We start from the raw sequence: 17,943 nt of genomic DNA, 5'->3' as shown, positions 1-17,943 counted from the left end.
GCAGGCACTGGGCTGGGCCTGGAGACATGGCAGTGAACAAGTTAGGCAACTCTTTTTCTAGTGCTTTAGAGACATCAGATAAAGATTTACACAAAGCGTAAGTAACGATTGTGATGGTCCATGCAGAAGTTTTTTCATGTTTTCGTTAATGGGGCCATCCTCTTCCTGCCTGTCTCAAAACGTGGCCCCACTTTTAAGGATTTAAAATGGGCTTTGGGGCACCAGGGAGACCTAGGAGTGCTAGAATCTGCGCTTGGCCAGCCTTCTCCTCCCCATAAGATTCCAAGGGAGCTGCACACAAATGGGAGAGCAAAGTTAAGATCAGGCAGCACAGTAACCCCATCACACCCCTGTCTGGAGCTGGAACCATGCACGGCACTTGGGTTCAAGGCTGAAGTGGGACCTCTCCTTTTCCCTTAAGCCCCAGTCCTCTGCCAGTTGGCTTGCAGATCAGCTCAGTGGGAACAGGTACACTACCCAGGTTGTGTGGGAGGATGGCCAGGTCACACCGCTGCATGACAGCCCTGCCAGTACTCACACAGTTTCCCTCTTCACATACCCTTCCCCCCGACCTACCTGCCAAGTTCTACCACCTCCCCAGGAAGCCTTTTCTGGTGTATTCCTTTCCCTCCCTGAGTCTCCACCTCCTACTTCCAAGCACCACACTTCTCCTGGTAGTCTTGTGGTAGTGGTATGTACACGTGTGTGTGTGTGTGTGTGTGTGTGTGTGTGTGTGTGTGTGTGTCTTCCTCTAGCAGACTGAGCTCATTGAAAGGCAAGGATTTTCATTTGTTCTCCATGATTTCTCCTACAGCGCATAGTACATAATAGGCTAGCAATAAGTATTGCTGAAATTGAGCAATTTAGTTTGGGTGGCCCCATTAGAAGAAACCTAGCATAATACTTTTTGGGAACTAAATTTCCCCAAATGCTTTCTGCCTGCTGCAGCTCAGCTGGAGCTCTGAGCTGGCTGAGGGCCTCCTACTTGCTGGCTGTCCCACATTCTCCCATGACTGCCACCCTTAGAGGGCTACTCTCCTGCCCCAGCCACTGCACTGGGTGGTGTATGGACTGCTGGGGCTTTGGCTCTTAGAACACTGCAGCTCCCCCATGCTCTAGAAGAGTCAGAAGGCCTTGGGTTGCCCTCCTGCCTCTGCTCCTGGTTAGTCAAGGCTATCACTGCCTATTATGTGCTAGGCACTGTAGGAGAAATCGTGGAGAACGAATTCCTCACCTTCCAATGAGCTCAGTCTGCCAGAGGGAGGAAGACACACACATACACAGACACACACACACACACACGTATGCGTACATACTACTGGGCTTCGTTAGCTTAGCTATAAAGGAGCTTGAAGTCGCATGCCAGTTTGCACCCTAAATATGTTAGTGTATTGGATTTGGATTAGGTTTGGTAGTCACAATGTTTGGCCACGTGCTTGGAACTGGAAGTGACCATAGAGATCACTTCTCATGAGATAAAAGTAGATTGTTCCTTTTATTTTTATCTTACATTATTTTTGAGGAGTCTTGCTCTGTCACCCAGGTGGAGTGCTGTGGCGCAATCTCAGCTCACTGCAACCTCCATCTCCCGGATTCAAGTGATTCTCCTGCCTCAGTCTCCCAAGTAGCTGGGATTACAGGCATTCGCCACCACGCTTGGCTAACTTTTGTATTTTTTGTAGAGACAGGGTTTCACCATGTTGGCCAGGCTGGTCTTGAACTCCTGACCTCAAGTGATCCACCCACCTCAGCCTCCCAAAGTGCTGGGATTACAGGCTTGAGCCACTGCGCCCAGCTGTTTCTTTTATTTTAGAGATGAAGTAATTCAAGACTCTCTGAGGTCATACAAGCTGTGAATGGTACTGTTGGCACTCGGTGCCAGATCCCCTGACTTGAAGCCTGAGGCTGTTTTTCTCACTCCACAGTGGAAAACAACCTGGAGGTGGGAGAGAAGCAGCTCATTTCTTCATTTCTGGCAGCGGGTCCCCAGGACCTTGTTGGGAGGAGGGGAGAAGGATGGTGCTCCTTTCTTCTGTCTACCATTGAGTTCCATTTCTCTGTTACTCTGAAATAGAAGGGAGCTTGGGAGCATTGATGGAGTCCAGCAGATTTCTCTGGAGGATGCTCTTTCCAGCCAAGAGGTGGAGGTTGCCTATATCTGCAGTGAGAGCTCCAGCCATGAGGACTACATCAGGTGGGTTTTCCACACAGGCAGTCCTTGCCTTACGCAGCAGTGCACTACTGGAAAAATGAGCAAGCAAGCTAAAACACCCTGCAAAAGTGTCAGAAGAGTCAATGAGAAAATTACAGTTGCTCTGTGACCAATCACAGAAATGTCAAAACATTAAGAAATTCTTATTGTTGGGTCTAAATATATAAGGAAATGAAAAAATAGTAAAATTAGTATTTAGTATGTGTAATTTGAAACATTAGAAACATTCAGAATTAAAGTGTTTTATTTTTCTGTAAAAACCCATCGAGAGTAGTTTTTAACAGTAGTGGCCTCCTCCTTCTCACCAGACAGTTTAGGATGTGGAGCCAGCATCCTTGGCGAATTATACTCCTTTCTCAGTTTGGATCAGCTTCCAACGTTTTCTCCTTTGTACTTTCAATGTCATAAAATAACAGTGAGAGTTCCTTTAACCCTCAGGACCTGGCAGCTAACAGGGAAGTGCCAGCTGCCTTCCTCAGTCTAGCTTCCTTCTAGGTTCTTACAGCTGCTCCCACCATGCTGTTCCCACGGGTAAGATGCTTCCTCTTTATCAGTCTAGCTCTAGAGTGGACAAAAATACCTTTCCTTGGCTTTCCTTAACCTTTTCTGGCACTAGAGTGTATTTCGTTAAGAAAAGTGATTCTGTCATAAGTCCCATGCTTACAAATATTTATACCCTGGTATCCACAGAATGAAATCTGAACTGCTGAGCACAGAATTCTAGGTCCTTCATGGTCAGGCTCCCAGCTACTTTTCTGACATTATTATCTTCCACGGTCTGTAGCCCACTCCCCTGCCACACTGAAATTTGTCATTTGAACAAAGCCCCACAAATGCCCAAGCCCCAACATACGGTGCTCACAGTGAAATATACTCATCATGTTGCACCTGGAAAATGTCTGCTCATACTTTGAGACCCAATTCACAGGTCCTTAGTGAAATCTTTTCAGACTGCCTCAGGCAAAGCTAGCTGCTGTGGGTTTTGTAGCCTTTATAGCTACCATGTGGTAATAGGAAATTTATTTGTTAATGTGTCTTTATTTCTCCTCCAGAGTAATTGGTAAATAGTACTTAGTTGAATAAATGAATGGTTGAATGCTCAAAATTAACACGTAACTAGAAAGTCGTTCTGTCACAGGATAGGAGAAAACAATGTGGGATATAGTTCTTCCTCCGTGTCCCGTGGCACTGACTCCTACCCCCAGTCATGACACATTTCACACACAGAAACTCTCATGCCTTTATAACATTCTGTTCTCTATTATGCAGAGCATTTTAGTGAAGCTTATTCGAAGTGTTCTTTCTCTGTATTTGTCTCGTGTACCAAAGGCAGTTCCTTAATGCTGGCAAGCACGTCCTTGTGGAATACCCCATGACACTGTCGTTGGCAGCCGCTCAGGAACTGTGGGAGCTGGCTGAGCAGAAAGGTAATGTACACTCTGTCTGTCTGGAATACAGACCCTCTTACCAAGAGTTTCTGCCTCCAGGATTTCTGTGATATCATCTTTATGCCTTTAAAACTTAACCCCATTTCAGATGTCTCCTCCTGGCCACACTGGCACTGTGGGCTCCCAACTGCCTCCTCACCCCAACACTGTAAGCACACATGGTGGAGGGCAGAAGGACGGGTGGGAAACTTTTGGTTAAAGCTTATCAGCTTATTTTACTCACTCTAAGGAAAAAATATGAATTAGTTTTCACCTATGCTTATGTCATGATATTATTTTGGCTTTATTCATGTGATACTTATATTGCTAAATGCTGGGATATCCTAAAAATGCTCAAATCAGAGAAACTGATTGTCCTACTTGCATAGTTGGTAGTTTTTGTTGTTTCTAAACAGGAACAACCATTTATTAAATATTTAGTATATGCTAGGAACTTGGAAACTCTGCTAAGCATTTCATGTGTTATTTTGCTTAATTCTTCTAGAAACCCTTGGAGGTATATATTTTCTCTAGATTCTGTATAGAAAAACATGGTTCAAAGAAGGTAATTTGTACCAGATCACGAAGCTAATAACATGACTACTAAACGGGAGGTAGAGATTTGAATCAAATCCTACTGGGCTCTTAAGTTCATATTTGTTCCCCTAAGCCATACCACCCTCCAGAAGGGAGAAATTAAGACTTTCCCAGACCAGGCGCAGCGGCTCATGCCTGTCATCTCAGCACTTTGGGAGGCCAAGGAACTCAGGACAACCCTGGGCAACATAATAAGACCCTGTTTCTACAAAAATCTTTTACAACATTTTTTTGTTTTTTTTTTTTTTGGTGGGGGACAGAGTCTCGCTATGTCACCCAGGCTGGAGTTCAGTGGCACCATCTCAGCTCACTGCAACCTCCGCAACCTGGGTTCAAAGAATTCTCCTTCCTCAGCCCCCTGAGTAGCTGGGATTACAGGCACCCACCACCATGCCCAGCTGATTTTTGTATTTTTAGTAGAGGTGGGGTTTCACAATGTTGGCCAGAATGGTCTCGAGCTCCTGACCTCATGATCCACCCACCTCAGCCTCCCAAAGTGCTGGCATGAGCCACCGCGCCCGGCGTACAAAATTTTTAATTACAAGAAGGAAAAAAAAAGACTCAGCTGGGCACAGTGGCTCACACCTGTAATCCCAGCACTTTGGGAGGCTCTGATGGGTAGATTATTTGAGCCCAGGAGTTTGAGACCAGCCTGGGCAACATGGCGAAACCCCATCTCTACTGAAAAAATGAAAATCAGCTGGGTGTGGTGGTGCACCCCTGTAGTCCCAGCTACTTAGAAGTTCACCTGAACCTTGTGAGGTTGAGGCTGCAGTGAACCATGATCGGGCCACAGCACTCTAGTCTGGGCAACAGAGTAAGACCCTGTCTCAAAAATAAAAATAAAAATTATTTAAAAGACTTGCCCAGACAAACAAAAACCAAGTGAGTTGATCACTACTAGACCTGCCCTACAGGAAATGCTAAAGGAGGTCTTTCAAGTTAAAGAAAACACTAGACAGCAACACAAAAATATTGCTCTCTGGTAAAGGTAAATATACAGACAAATACAGACTTCCATAGTATTCTGATGTTGACATATAAATCACTTTAGGCCAGGCGCAGTGGCTCAAGCCTGTAATCCCAGGAATTGGGGAGGCCAAGGCAAGTAGATCATTTGAGGTCAGGAGTTCGAGACCATCCTGGCCAACATGGTGAAACCCTATCTCTACTAAAAATAAAAAAATTAGCTGGGTGTGGTGGCACATGTCCGTAGTCCCAGCTACTCAGGAGGCTAAGGCAGGAGAATTGCTTGAACCTGGGAGGCAGAGGTTGCAGTGAGCTGAGATGGTATGACTGCATTCCAGCCTGGGTAACACTGTGAAATTCTATCTCTAAATAAATAAATAAATAAATATCACTTTAAATGCTGGTATAGAATTTAAAAGACAAAAACAAAAATACAAATCTCTGTTAATGGATATATAGTATAAAAAGATGTAATTGGTAACATTAATAACAAATGGGGGGTCAGAGATATAAAGGAGTAGAATTTTGTATGTGAAGAATTTTGTATTTGAAGTTAAGTTGTTAGCAGTTTAAAACAGATTGTGCAGTCGGGTGTGGTGGCTCATGCCTGTCATCCCAGCACTTTGGGAGGCTGAGGCTGGTGGATCACCTGAGGTCAGTATTTCAAGACAAGCCTGGGCAACATGGTGAAACTCCGTCTCTAATAATAATACAAAAATTAGCTGGGCCTGGTGGCGTGTGCCTGTAATCCCAGCTACTCCAGAGGCTAAGGCACGAGAATCGCTTGAATGCAGAAGGTGAAGGTTGCAGTGAGCCAGGATTGCGCCATTGCACTTTAGCCTGGGCGACAGAGTGAGACTTCATCTCAAAAATTAAATAAATAAATAAATAAATAAATAATATAGATTGTGCCTGTAATCTCAGTACTTTGGGAGGCCGAGGCGGGTGAATCACCTGAGGTCAGTAGTTCAAGACCAACCTGGCCAACATGCTGAAACCCCATCTCTACTAAAAATACAAAAATTAGCCAAGTGTGGTGGCACACACGTGTAGTCCCAGCTACTAGGGAGGCTGAAGCAGGAGAATTGCTGGAACCCAGGAGGCAGAGGTTGCAGTGAGGGAGATCGCACCACTGCACTCCAGCCTGGGCAACAGAGTGAGACTCTGTTCAAACAAAACAATACAAAACTGATGAGATGTAATGAAAGCAGTGCTAAGAGAGAAGTGGATAGTTGTAAATGCTTACATTAAACAAGAAGAAAGATCTCAAATCAACATCCTAACTTTACATTTCAAGGGACTGGGAAAAGAAGAGCAAACTCAATCGAAAATTAGCAGAAAAAAGCAAGTAAATATTAGAACATAAATAAAATAAAGAGTAGAAAAGCAATAGAAAAAAAAAACAACAAAACCAAGTGTTAGTTTTTTGAAGAAAATCCATAAAATTGACAGAATTTTAGCAGATTAAGAAAAAATAGTCAGCTGGGCACAGTGGCTCACGCCTGTAATCCCAGCACTTTGGGAGGCCAAGGAGGGCAGATCACAAGGTCAAGAGTCAAGACCAGCCTGGCCAAAATAGTGAAACCCCGTCTCTACTAAAAATACAAAAATTAGCCAGGTATGGTGGCACGTGCCTATAGTCCCAGCTACTCAGGAGGCTGAGGCAGGAGAATCACTTGAACCTGGGAGGTGGAGGTTGTGGTGAGTGGAGGCTGTGGTGAGCTGAGATTGTGCCACTGCACTCCATCCAGCCTGGGCAACAGAGCGAGACCCTGTCTCACAAAAAAAAAAAAAAAAAAAAAAAAAAAGGCCAGGCGCGGTGACTCATGCCTGTAATCCCAGCACTTTGGGAGGCCGAGGCGGGCGGATCACAAGGTCAGGAGATCGAGACCATCCTGGCTAACATGGTGAAACCCTGTCTCTGCTAAAAAAAAAATACAAAAAATTAGCTAGGCGTGGTGGTGGGCGCCTATAGTCCCAGCTACTTGGGAGGCTGAGGCAGGAGAATGGCGTGAACCCAGGAGGCGGAGCTTGCAGTGAGCAGAGACTGTGTGCCACTGCACTCCAGCCTGGGCAACAGAGCGAGACTCTATCTCCAAAAAAAAAAAAAGAAAAAAAGAGTAAAGACTCAAACTAAAGTCAGAAGGGAAAGAGGAGACTTTACAGCCAATGCTGCTGAAATAAAAAGGATTATGAGACTACAATGAACAGTTATACAATTGTTATACTCCAACAATCGGATAACCTAGAAAGGGATAAATACCTAGTAGCATATAACCTACTAAGACTGAATCATGAAGAAACAAAAATTGAACAGATTTATAACTAGTAAGGAGATTGAATCAGTAATTAAACACCTCCCAATAAAGAAAAGCCTAAAACCAGATGGCTTCACTGGAGAATTCTACCAAGTGTTTCAGTGTCTTCAAAAAGTGGTCCCAGGAAAACAGGATATCCACATGCAAAAGAATGAAGTTGGACACTTACCTTACACCATATTTAAAAATCACTCAAATGAATTAAAGAACTAAATTTAAGACCTAAAACTATAATATTGTTAGAAGAAAACATGGGAAAGCATCATGATATTGGATTTGGCAATAATGTCTTACATACGACATCAAAAATACAGGCAAAAAAAGCAAAAACAGACAAATGGACTAATCAAACTTAAAACCTTCTGTGCCTCAAAGGAAGCAGTCATCCGGGTGAAAAAGCAGTCTACGTAATGGGTGAAGATATCTGCAAATCTTATCTTTGATAAGAAACCAATATCCAGAATGTCTAAAGAACTCTACAACTCAAGAACAACAAACCAACCAAATAAACTGATTTTAAAATGGGCAAAGGACTTGGATAGACATTTTTCTGAAGAAATTATACAGATGGTAAACAATCATATGGAAAGATGCTCAATACCACTAATCCTTATAGAAATGCAAATCAAATCCACAACCACATCAGTCAGCAGCCATCAACATGGAAGCAAGACCTTCCTCCAGCAAAAAGATGGAGGATCAGATGGTAGCATTTTTTGTTTGTTTGTTTGTTTTTATTTTTTTTGGTTTTTTAAGACAGTCTTGCCCTATTGCCTAGGCTTGAATGCAGTGGCGCAATCTTGTTCACTGCAACCTCCACCTCCTGGGTTCAAATGATTCTTGTGCCTCAGCCACCTGAGTAACTGGGATGATAGGTGCACACCACCACGCACAGCTAATTTTTCTATTTTTAGCAGAGATGGGGTTTCACTATGTTGGCCAGGCTGGTCTCGAACTCCTGGCCTCAAGTGATCCACCCGCCTGAGCTTCCCAAAGTGCAGGAATTACAGGCATAGGCCACCATGCCCAGCTCAATAATGTATTTTTAAATTAAGGTATATACATTGTTTTCCTAAACATAGTGTTATCACATACTTAACAAACTACTATATAGTATAAACATAACTTGTATATGCACCGAGAAACTAAAATATTCATGTGACTCCCTTTATTGCAATATTCACTTTATTGTGGTGGTCTGGAATGAAACATGCAGAATCTCTGAGGTATGCATGTAACCACATACAACCATCAAAATCCGGAAATTGGCACTGGTACATTACAACAATCTAATCCTCAAACCTCATTCAAATTTCACCAGTTGTCCCAATAACATTCTTTATGGCAAAATGACTGAGTTCAAAACCATGTATTATCTTTTGTTGACATGTCGCTTTTAGTATCCTTCATTCTGGACAGTTCCTCCATCTTTTCTTGACAATTATAAATATTACAGTTAGTGGCCGGGCGCGGTGGCTCAAGCCTGTAATCCCAGCACTTTGGGAGGCCGAGACGGGCGGATCACGAGGTCAGGAGATCGAGACCATCCTGGCTATCACGGTGAAACCCCGTCTCTACTAAAAATACAAAAAATTAGCCAGGCGCGGTGGCGGGCGCCTGTAGTCCCGGCTACTCGGGAGGCTGAGGCAGGAGAATGGCATGAACCCGGGAGGCGGAGCTTGCAGTGAGCTGAGATCCGGCCACTGTACTCCAGCCTGGGTGACAGAGCGAGACTCCGTCTCAAAAAAAAAAAACACAAAAATTACAGTTAGTTATTGTGTAAAATGTCCCTAAGTTTGAATATATCTGATGTTTCTTCATGATTAGATGGGGTATGCATCTTTCACAGAAATATTATGGAAGCAGCCAGGCACAGTGGCTCACGCCTGTAATCCTAGCACTTTGGGAGGCCAAGGCCGGCAATTACTTGAGGTCAGGAGTTCGAAACCAGCCTGGCCAACATTGTGAAACCCTGTCTCTAGTAAAAATACCAACAAAATTAGCCAGGCATGATGTGGGCACCTGTAATCCCAGCTACTCGGGAGGCTGAGGCAGGAGAATTTCTTGAACCCGGGAGGCAGAGGTTGCAGTGAGCCGAGATCACATTCACTGTACTCCAGCCTGGGTGACAGAGCGAGACTCCATCTCACACACAGCAAAAAAAAAGGAAACGATGCTGTTTTTCACATTGTGTTCTGTCAGGTAACATCCTTTATCAGTTCATCTAATTACTAATGATATAACTTCATTAAGTGGTGTCTGACGGGCTTTTCCACTGAAAGTTACTTTTTTTCCCTTTGTAATCAGTGCTTATTTTGTAAGAAGGTAGTTTATAACTAGTTAAATATCCATTCTCATCACACTTTCTGATATTCATTTGTTATTTTATGTCAGTAGGAACTCATGGCTTTGTTTTTCTATTCAGTGCTGTTGTTACTTTTTATTATTCATATTGATGTCCACATTGTTCCAAATTTGCTCAGTGGGGAGCCTCTTCCTGCCAGCTCCCTTGTCATTTTGTTATGTTTCCATTATTCTTTGAATTCTTGCTTTCTGGCACAAAGTGGTTAAGGTTCATCTTGTACTTTCTCTGTCTCAGCCTTGGAATTAGTCAATTCTCCAATGGCTAGTAACGTTTTGATGGCAAGATTGGACACCGGGTGTGCTTATGGCTTTGGGCTATCTCTGCAAGCCCTGTCAGTGAACAGACCTGGAAATATATAGATACGGATATGTGTGTGTACTGTGGTTACCATGTGTGTTTATCACAATCAGGCATTGAGTGAATGACAGAAAAACAACCAAAGACACAGTTGAAAAATTCATAGTTTCTTTAATAACCATGGATATGGAAACACAGAGACTGTTACATAGTGCTGGGGAAAATACAACATGTTCCCCAGAGTTTCATGGCAGTGGGGGTGGGAGGCGGTGGGCGAAACTACCTGTGAGGAGAAAAGCTTCTACTTATTGCAAAGCATTTTGTGCCATTTAATTGTTGCAAAGCCATTTTGTGCCAGAAAGCTTCTACTTATCACAAGTTCTCTTTGCCACATTCACGTCTTAGGGAGTGGATGGGAAGGACCCCATCCTCCCACACACCTGACATTTCTGGAGACTCCCGTGACAGACATCCTCCTTGCTCGTGAGGTGCAGGACAAGCCCAGAGCATTTGGCAGCATTTGCTGTGAAGCTGGGTTGGACAAAGGCAACTGTCCCAGGAGCATCTCCCACTGGCCCAGATTTCTGTTTCAGTGAAACTAGATCATAACCACACTTTGTACTTAATCACAAAATAGTTCTGGTGCTTTAGGAAGCTTCTGGCCTAGAAATGAAAAAAAAATTATACAGCAAAAAAAAATTGTTAACAGCTTTCTTTTATAATCCAAAATTTATTTTATTTTATTAATTTTTTTCTTTTTTGAGACAGACTGGAGTGCAGTGGCACAATCTTGGCTCACTGCAACATCCACCTCCCAGGTTCAAGTGATCTTCCCAGTTCAGCCTCCCAAGTAGCTGGGTCAACAGGTGCATGCCACCATACCCAGCTAAATTTTTGTATTTTTTTTTAGAGGCCAGGTTTTGCCATGTTGCCCAGGCTGGTCTCAAACTCCTGAGCTTAGGCAATCCACTTGCCTTGGCCTCCCAAAGTGCTGGGATTACAGGCATGAGCTATCATGCCTGGCCACGTTCTTACTCTGTTAGATTTTTCTGCTGTACTGCCTCCTCCTGTTAGAACAGTAGCTAACTCTCTCCTGGCCCACAGATACATCACTGATCTCATCTTGCCTTTGGACATGGGTAGATACCATCTTGTTCTCTTAGATTTTCATTTCATTTCTTAGGTTTTCATTTCATTAATTTCTCTTTTTTTCTTTTTCTTTTTGAAATGGAGTCTCACTGTGTCGCCCAGGCTGGAGTGCAGTGATGCCATCTTGGCTAACTGCAACTTCCACCTCCCGGGTTCTAGCAATTCTCCTTCCTCAGCCTCCCAAGTAGCTGGGCTTACCGGTGCCCACCACCATACCTGGGTAATTTTTGTATTTTTAATAGAGACTGGGTTTCACCATGTTGGCCAGGCTGGTGTGGAACTCCTGACCTCAGGTGATCCGCCAGCCTTGGCCTCCCAAAGTACCGGGTTTGCAGGCGTGAGCTACTGTGCCTGGCCTTCATTCATTTCTGTTGTAAGCTTAGAAGTGGCAGCCTCTTCAGCTGGGGTGGGTGACAGTGGTAGGGAGGCAATCCTGGCTGTGTGCCCAGGGCAGTTATCAGTGCTTCATGTCCTGTGTTAGGGGATGACAGAGTACACTCCGGGATGCACACCGAGACACAACTGACAACTGCCCTTTTTATTCCGTTTTTGTCATTACAGGAAAAGTCTTGCACGAGGAGCATGTTGAACTCTTGATGGAGGAATTTGCATTCCTGAAAAAAGAAGTGGTGGGGAAAGACCTGCTGAAAGGGTCACTCCTCTTCACAGGTCAGTGCTAGGTGGGATCACAGGTCACGTGTGAGGTCCAAAGACCAGCCAGATTCTTTCCTGGCTCTCTAGTATGGGAGCTTGTATTCATTTCTGCTCAAGACTCTCTGACTCAGGGCCAATTTAATTTTCCCAGATGGGATTTAATTGCTTGGTGGCCCTTAGGTAAAGAGTATATTAGAAATCTCAAAGCTTATTTATGCTCTGTCCCAATCTATTAACTAGTTGGAGATTATTTTTCAACAGGAAGTTGTACATTAAAACTCTTTTAAAAGGACTGAGAGATAGGTGCTCGGAGAGGAGAACATTTTTATACTTCCTTACAAGGCAAATACAATATGAAGAGTTCCCTTCCTCCTCTAGCAAGTTATAAGGATGTTGGCGGCAACCACAATATTGTTTTTTTTCTTTTTTGCTAAGGTCTTACTCTGTTGCCCAGGCTGGAGTGCAGTGGTGCAGTCATAGCTCACTGTAGCCTCAATCTCCCAAGCTCAAGCAGTCCTCCCATCTCAGACTTCCAAGTAGCTGGAACCACAGGTGTGCGCCACAACACCCAGCTAATTTAAAAATTTTTGTAAACAGTGTCTCTCTATGTTGCCCAGCCTGGTCTCAGACTCCTGGGCTCAAGTGATCTGCCTGTCTTGACCTCCCAAAGTGCTGGAATTACAGGCATGAGCCACCGTAACCAGCTGTATCTGGTCTGCTGTATCTGATCTGCTGTATATGTAGCTGTTTACTTGATGTTGGTTCTCTTTGAGCAGCTCCGTTAGCAATAGGAAATGGGCATGCAGGAAGCTCCTGCTCTTGTGGTCACTTTCGGATGGGCCCCTTCTCTGGCTATATCGTTGGGCACCTGAGCCACCATTCCTGAGGGCTTTCATTACAGAAAGGAGACCCTGGGGGACATGGCCTTGCATTTTTGCATAGTAAAGCCACTGATACATAGTAGAACCTCATTTCAAAATCTGTCTTCATCCTTGAAAATGGTAATGTGAGTACAAACCATTAATTTGTACCGTATTAAGTATGTGATGTGCATTATCTTAATCCATATGACAATCCTATAAAGTGGTATTCACCACCCCCATTATACAGATAAACTGAAGCTCAAAGACACGAGTGGCTTCACAGAGGTAATGTAGCGGTCATGAGACAGAGCTGGATTGGAGCTTAGCTCTCTAAGTGGCTAGAACTGTTGTGGGTGGCTGCTTAGTATTCTGTCCGAAGAACTAGGCTGGGCACAGTGGCTCATGCCTGTAATTCCAGCACTTTGGGAGGCTGAGGCAGGTGGATCACCTGAGGTCAGGAGTTCGAGACCAGTCTGACCAACATGATGAAACACCATCTTTACTAAAGAAATACAAAAATTAGTCGGGCATGGTGGCATGCACCTGTAATCTCAGCTACTTGAAAGGCTGAGGCAAGAAAATCGCTTTAACCCAGGAGACAGAGGTTGTAGTGAGCCGAGATCGCGCCACTGCACAGCCTAGGTGACAACGAGACTGTGTCTCAAAAACAAACAAACAAACAAAAAAAAACAAAAAAGAACTAGAGCAGACAGTAACCAGCCCTGGGGAAGTCTTTTTATTTTGTAAGTTTGATACTTAGGCCCTAGTGATTTCAAACCATATTGTCTATGAAAATTTTAATTTTTGTTTGGATTTATATATAACATTACTTTTTAAGAATATACTCATTGTTATTAGTCATTGTTTTCAGTGAATATCAAGGCCATAAGAAATGTTTTGTTTATAATGTAATGTAACAGATATGAAGTCTTTTAAACTTAGGTTATGTTTAAGATTTTGGCTGGAGGCAGACAGGAGCAGTATCTTGACCAAATGGATTTCTCACACCAATACTCTTTTTTATATTTATATATATATTTTTTGAGATAGGGTGTCACTCTGTCATCCAGGCTGGAATGCAGTGGTACAATTATGGCTCACTGCAGCCTCGAACTCCTCAGGCCCAGATGATCCTCCCACCTTAGCCTCCTGAGTAGCTGGGGCTGCAGGTGTGCACCACCACACCTGCCTAATTTTGTGTGTGTTTTTTGTAGAGACAGAGTCTTGCTATGTTGCCTAGGCTGGTCTTGAACTCCTGGGCGCAAGCCATCTGCTAGCCTTGGCGTCCCAAAATGCTGGTATTATAGGCATGAGCTACCGTACTCGGCCTTTTTAGGCTTACTGCAACCTCCACCTCCCAGGCTCAAGTGATTCTCTTGCCTCAGTCTCCTGAGCAGCTTTTACCAGCACCCGTCACCATGCCTGGGTAATTTTTGTATTTTTTTTTTAGTAGAGATGGGTTTTGCCATGTTGGCCAGGCTAGTCTCGAACTCCTGACCTCAAGTGATCCACCCACCTTGGTCTCCCAAAGTGCTGGGACTACAGGCATGAGCTACCACGCCTGACCCCAGTACTCTTTTGAGTATACTTTTTTGTTCACAAGAGTAGGAAGACTAAGAAAACAGTTAACATTGTATCAATTTTCTTGATATTGAAATAGCTCAAAGGTATTACCATTTTCTCCATACCTTCACACCTTATTGCCACTTACACATTGGATAGTTATAAGAATACAGGCTTGTGGGGCTAAAATATCTTGATTTTTCTACTTTTACCAGACTACTTTAAATCGTTAATTAAAAAGGATATATATGTATGTATATGTAGGTACATGTTGTGTGTGTGTGTGTGTGTGTATGTATGTGTATCTACATATGTGTACATATATATATATTAGAAGCCTGAAACTTTTTTATTATCCTGTTTGGCTGGATTGACTGCTGTTTCCAGTAGAATGTTTTACTAAAACTGAATTTAATAAACAGGAAAACACAGAAATGCTTTTATGATAGAGTTTAAATTCAGTCACCTGAGTTTTCATCAGTATCATTAATCATCTTGCCTGCCTACCACATAAGGCAAGGTCCCATTGTGCTGATCACTCAGCCACACCTTTTCACATCCCCGCCAGCCCCGGCCCAGGGTCCTGCTCTCCACCTGGCATTCTTCCTTCCCAGTTCCCACAATATTTGTGATTTCCCACAGCTGGCCCGTTGGAAGAAGAGCGGTTTGGCTTCCCTGCATTCAGTGGCATCTCTCGCCTGACCTGGCTGGTCTCCCTCTTTGGGGAGCTTTCTCTTGTGTCTGCCACTTTGGAAGAGCGAAAGGAAGATCAGTATATGAAAATGACAGTTTGTCTGGAGACAGAGAAGAAAAGGTAAGTCATGAGAAGCCATGAGGAGGAGGAGATTTAAGGACATCCTAGTACATTCGCAGGTATGATCCAAAGGGAGCCCCGAGGGGCTAGACCCTCACTCCCAGCTCCAGAAGGGCTGTCTACTTCTGCAGATGGAGTGCTGAGATTGCACTTGTGTTGCCTCATCTCATCCTCTCAGCAGCCCTGTGAGGTAAAGAAGGCAAACATAATCCCATCTGCCAGTCAGTAGACAGAGGCTTACAGAATGCCAGCAGGTTGCCTAAGTCACACAAGTCATTCATAGCAGATTTAGTAGTGGAAATTACGTTAACTTGGCTGGGCATGGTGGTTCAGGCCTGTAATCCCAGCACTTGGGGAGGCCAAGGGTGGTGGTTTATCACCTGAGGTCAGGAATTTGAGACCAGCCTGGCCAACATGGTGAAACCCCATCTCTACTAAAAATGCAAAAATTAACCGGGTGTGTTGGCGCACGCTTGTAGTCCCAGCTACTTGGCAGGCTGAGGCAGAATTGCTTGAACCTGGGAGGCAGAGGTTGCAATGAGCTGAGATCAGGCCACTGCATTTCAGCCTGGACAACAGAGCAAGACTCCTTCTTGGAAAAAAAAAAAAAAGAAAGAAAGAAAAAGAAATTATGTTAACTCTGTGACCTGATTTTTTTCCAGTGTTTTCTATGAAAGTTTTCAGGCATATTGTGAAGTTGAAAGAATTTTTCAGTAAACACCCGTCCACCTAGACTCTGCCATTAACACTGTACATGTTCCCTGCAGGGCCACACATTCACCCCTCGGTGGAGCCAGAGTGTGAGGTTCTGTGCTTCAGCTTTAGCATCCCATCACCCTGTCACACTGTTCCCAAAACATTCTGACTTATTTCTCATACCAAGTCTTTTTTAACAAAAACACATTCATAATTTTCCTCCCAAAGCACCTGGGCTCTGTCAATTATTTAGAACAGTAAGGGATTTAGAGTGTTTCTAGATGCCTTTCCAGAGAGGTGGGTCTCCTGGTAGTAAAAGAAGCAGATGTTGGGTATTTTAAAAAGAAAAAAGAATTTGAGTCCCTGAATGAAGCTTGATCTAGTCCATTTTGAGGAGTTTCTTCTTCGCTAGGAAAAGGCAGAGAGGCCTGGCAGATGAAGGCAAAGCACATGGAACTCAGCAGTGCTGCCTATGGAATGACCGACAGTGGTGGCCCAGGCTCTAGTGTGGCCATGTGAGTGTTAGGATTGCAGCCATGGTCAGACCTGTACACAGACAGTTGTAGTACCCTGTAATTAGAGGTAAAGATACTGTAGGGTGCTGTAGGAGCACAGGGAAGGGGAACCTGTACTAGGTCAGCTCATGCTTCTGACGAGAGGCAGTGCCTTGTTTGGTCTTGAAGTTGAGTAGGAGTCAATGAGGAAGCAAGATGTGGGGGAGGCAGAGGCTGACTCACTCTCTCTCTCTTTTTTTTTTAATGAGATAGAGTCTCCCTCTGTCACCCAGGCTAGAGTGCAGTGGTGCGATCTCAGCTCACTGCAACCTCCACCTCCCAGGTTCAAGCGATTCTCTTGCCTCAGCCTCCCGAGTAGCTGGGATTACAGGCGCCTGCCACCATGCCTGGCTCATTTTTGTATTGTTAGTAGAGATGAGGTTTCACCATGTTGGCCAGGATGGTCTCAAACTCCTGACCTCAAGTGATTTGCTCGCCTTGGCCTCTCAAAATGCCGGGATTACACACATGAGCCACTGCACCTGGCCCTGACTCTCATTTTTGCACAGGAGAGGCAAGTATCAGATGAGGGGTGGGGACAGAAAGCAGTTAATATAATATAATAATAACTTCTTAAAATCATAGTACTTTCCATGTCCCAAACTGCAGTTTTAAAAAATTTTTTATCTCCTTATTTATTTATTTTGAGACCGGATTATGGGACTGGCTGATTTTCGTATTTTTGGGTAAGATGGGTTTTTGCCATATTGTCTAGGCCGGTCTCAAACTCCTGGGCTCAAACAATCCACCCACATCAGCCTCCACACCTGGCCACAAATTGCATTTTTATCTCACAGTGTCACAGCAGGATAGGTAAAGCTGTATACTTATTACCATTACTTATTTTTACTAGTAAGGAAATTGAGGTACAAGAAAGATCTTGACATTCTGCATTCCCTCAAATCCCAAGATTCCATATTATTTATAAGGACACGAGACGCCAGAAACGGTGGCTCACGCCTGTAATCCCAGCACTTTGGGAGGCTAAGGCAGTTGGATCACCTGAAGTCAAGAGTTCAAGACCAGCCTGGCCAACATGGTGAAACCTCATCTCTACTAAAAATACAAAAATTAGCCAAGCATGGTGGCAGGTGCCTGTAAACCCAGCTACTGGGGAGCCTGAGGCAGGAGAATCACTTGAACCTGGAGGCAGAGGTTGCAGTGAGCCGAGACTGCACCACTGCACTCCAGCCTGGGCAACAAGAGCAAACATCTCAAAAAAAAAAAAAAAAGAGGGGGGAGGGGGGAGGGATTGCATTGGGAGTTATACCTGATGTAAATGACGAGTTGATGGGTGCAGCACAGCAACATGGCACAAGTATACATATGTAACAAACCTGCATGTTATGCACATGTACCCTACAACTTAAAGTATAATAATAATAAATAAATTAAAAAAAAAAAAAAAAAGGACATGAGAAATTTTCTTAGGAAGACTATGTAGAATACCTCGTTTATTTTTATT

General features: G+C 44.0%; 2 protein-coding genes across 6 annotated transcripts in view; one reads left to right on the top strand and one right to left on the bottom strand.

Moving 5' to 3' along the window:
- The window catches only part of COA1 (cytochrome c oxidase assembly factor 1), a 195,723-nt gene that overhangs the window by 149,404 nt on the left and 28,376 nt on the right, over nt 1-17,943 (bottom strand). The window lies entirely within an intron of this gene.
- The window catches only part of BLVRA (biliverdin reductase A), a 44,569-nt gene that overhangs the window by 25,630 nt on the left and 996 nt on the right, over nt 1-17,943 (top strand). For both annotated transcript variants that reach the window (XM_005549714.5, XM_005549715.5), the window contains 4 exons: nt 2,075-2,194; nt 3,542-3,639; nt 11,896-12,003; nt 15,057-15,228. In XM_005549714.5, the coding sequence (XP_005549771.1) occupies nt 2,075-2,194; nt 3,542-3,639; nt 11,896-12,003; nt 15,057-15,228 (498 nt within the window). The remainder of the gene's footprint in view (nt 1-2,074; nt 2,195-3,541; nt 3,640-11,895; nt 12,004-15,056; nt 15,229-17,943) is intronic.

The sequence above is a fragment of the Macaca fascicularis genome, chromosome 3 (genome assembly GCF_037993035.2).
Source record: "Macaca fascicularis isolate 582-1 chromosome 3, T2T-MFA8v1.1".
NCBI classification, from domain to species: domain Eukaryota; kingdom Metazoa; phylum Chordata; class Mammalia; order Primates; family Cercopithecidae; genus Macaca; species Macaca fascicularis.
This window is presented reverse-complemented; position numbering and strand designations above follow the sequence as displayed.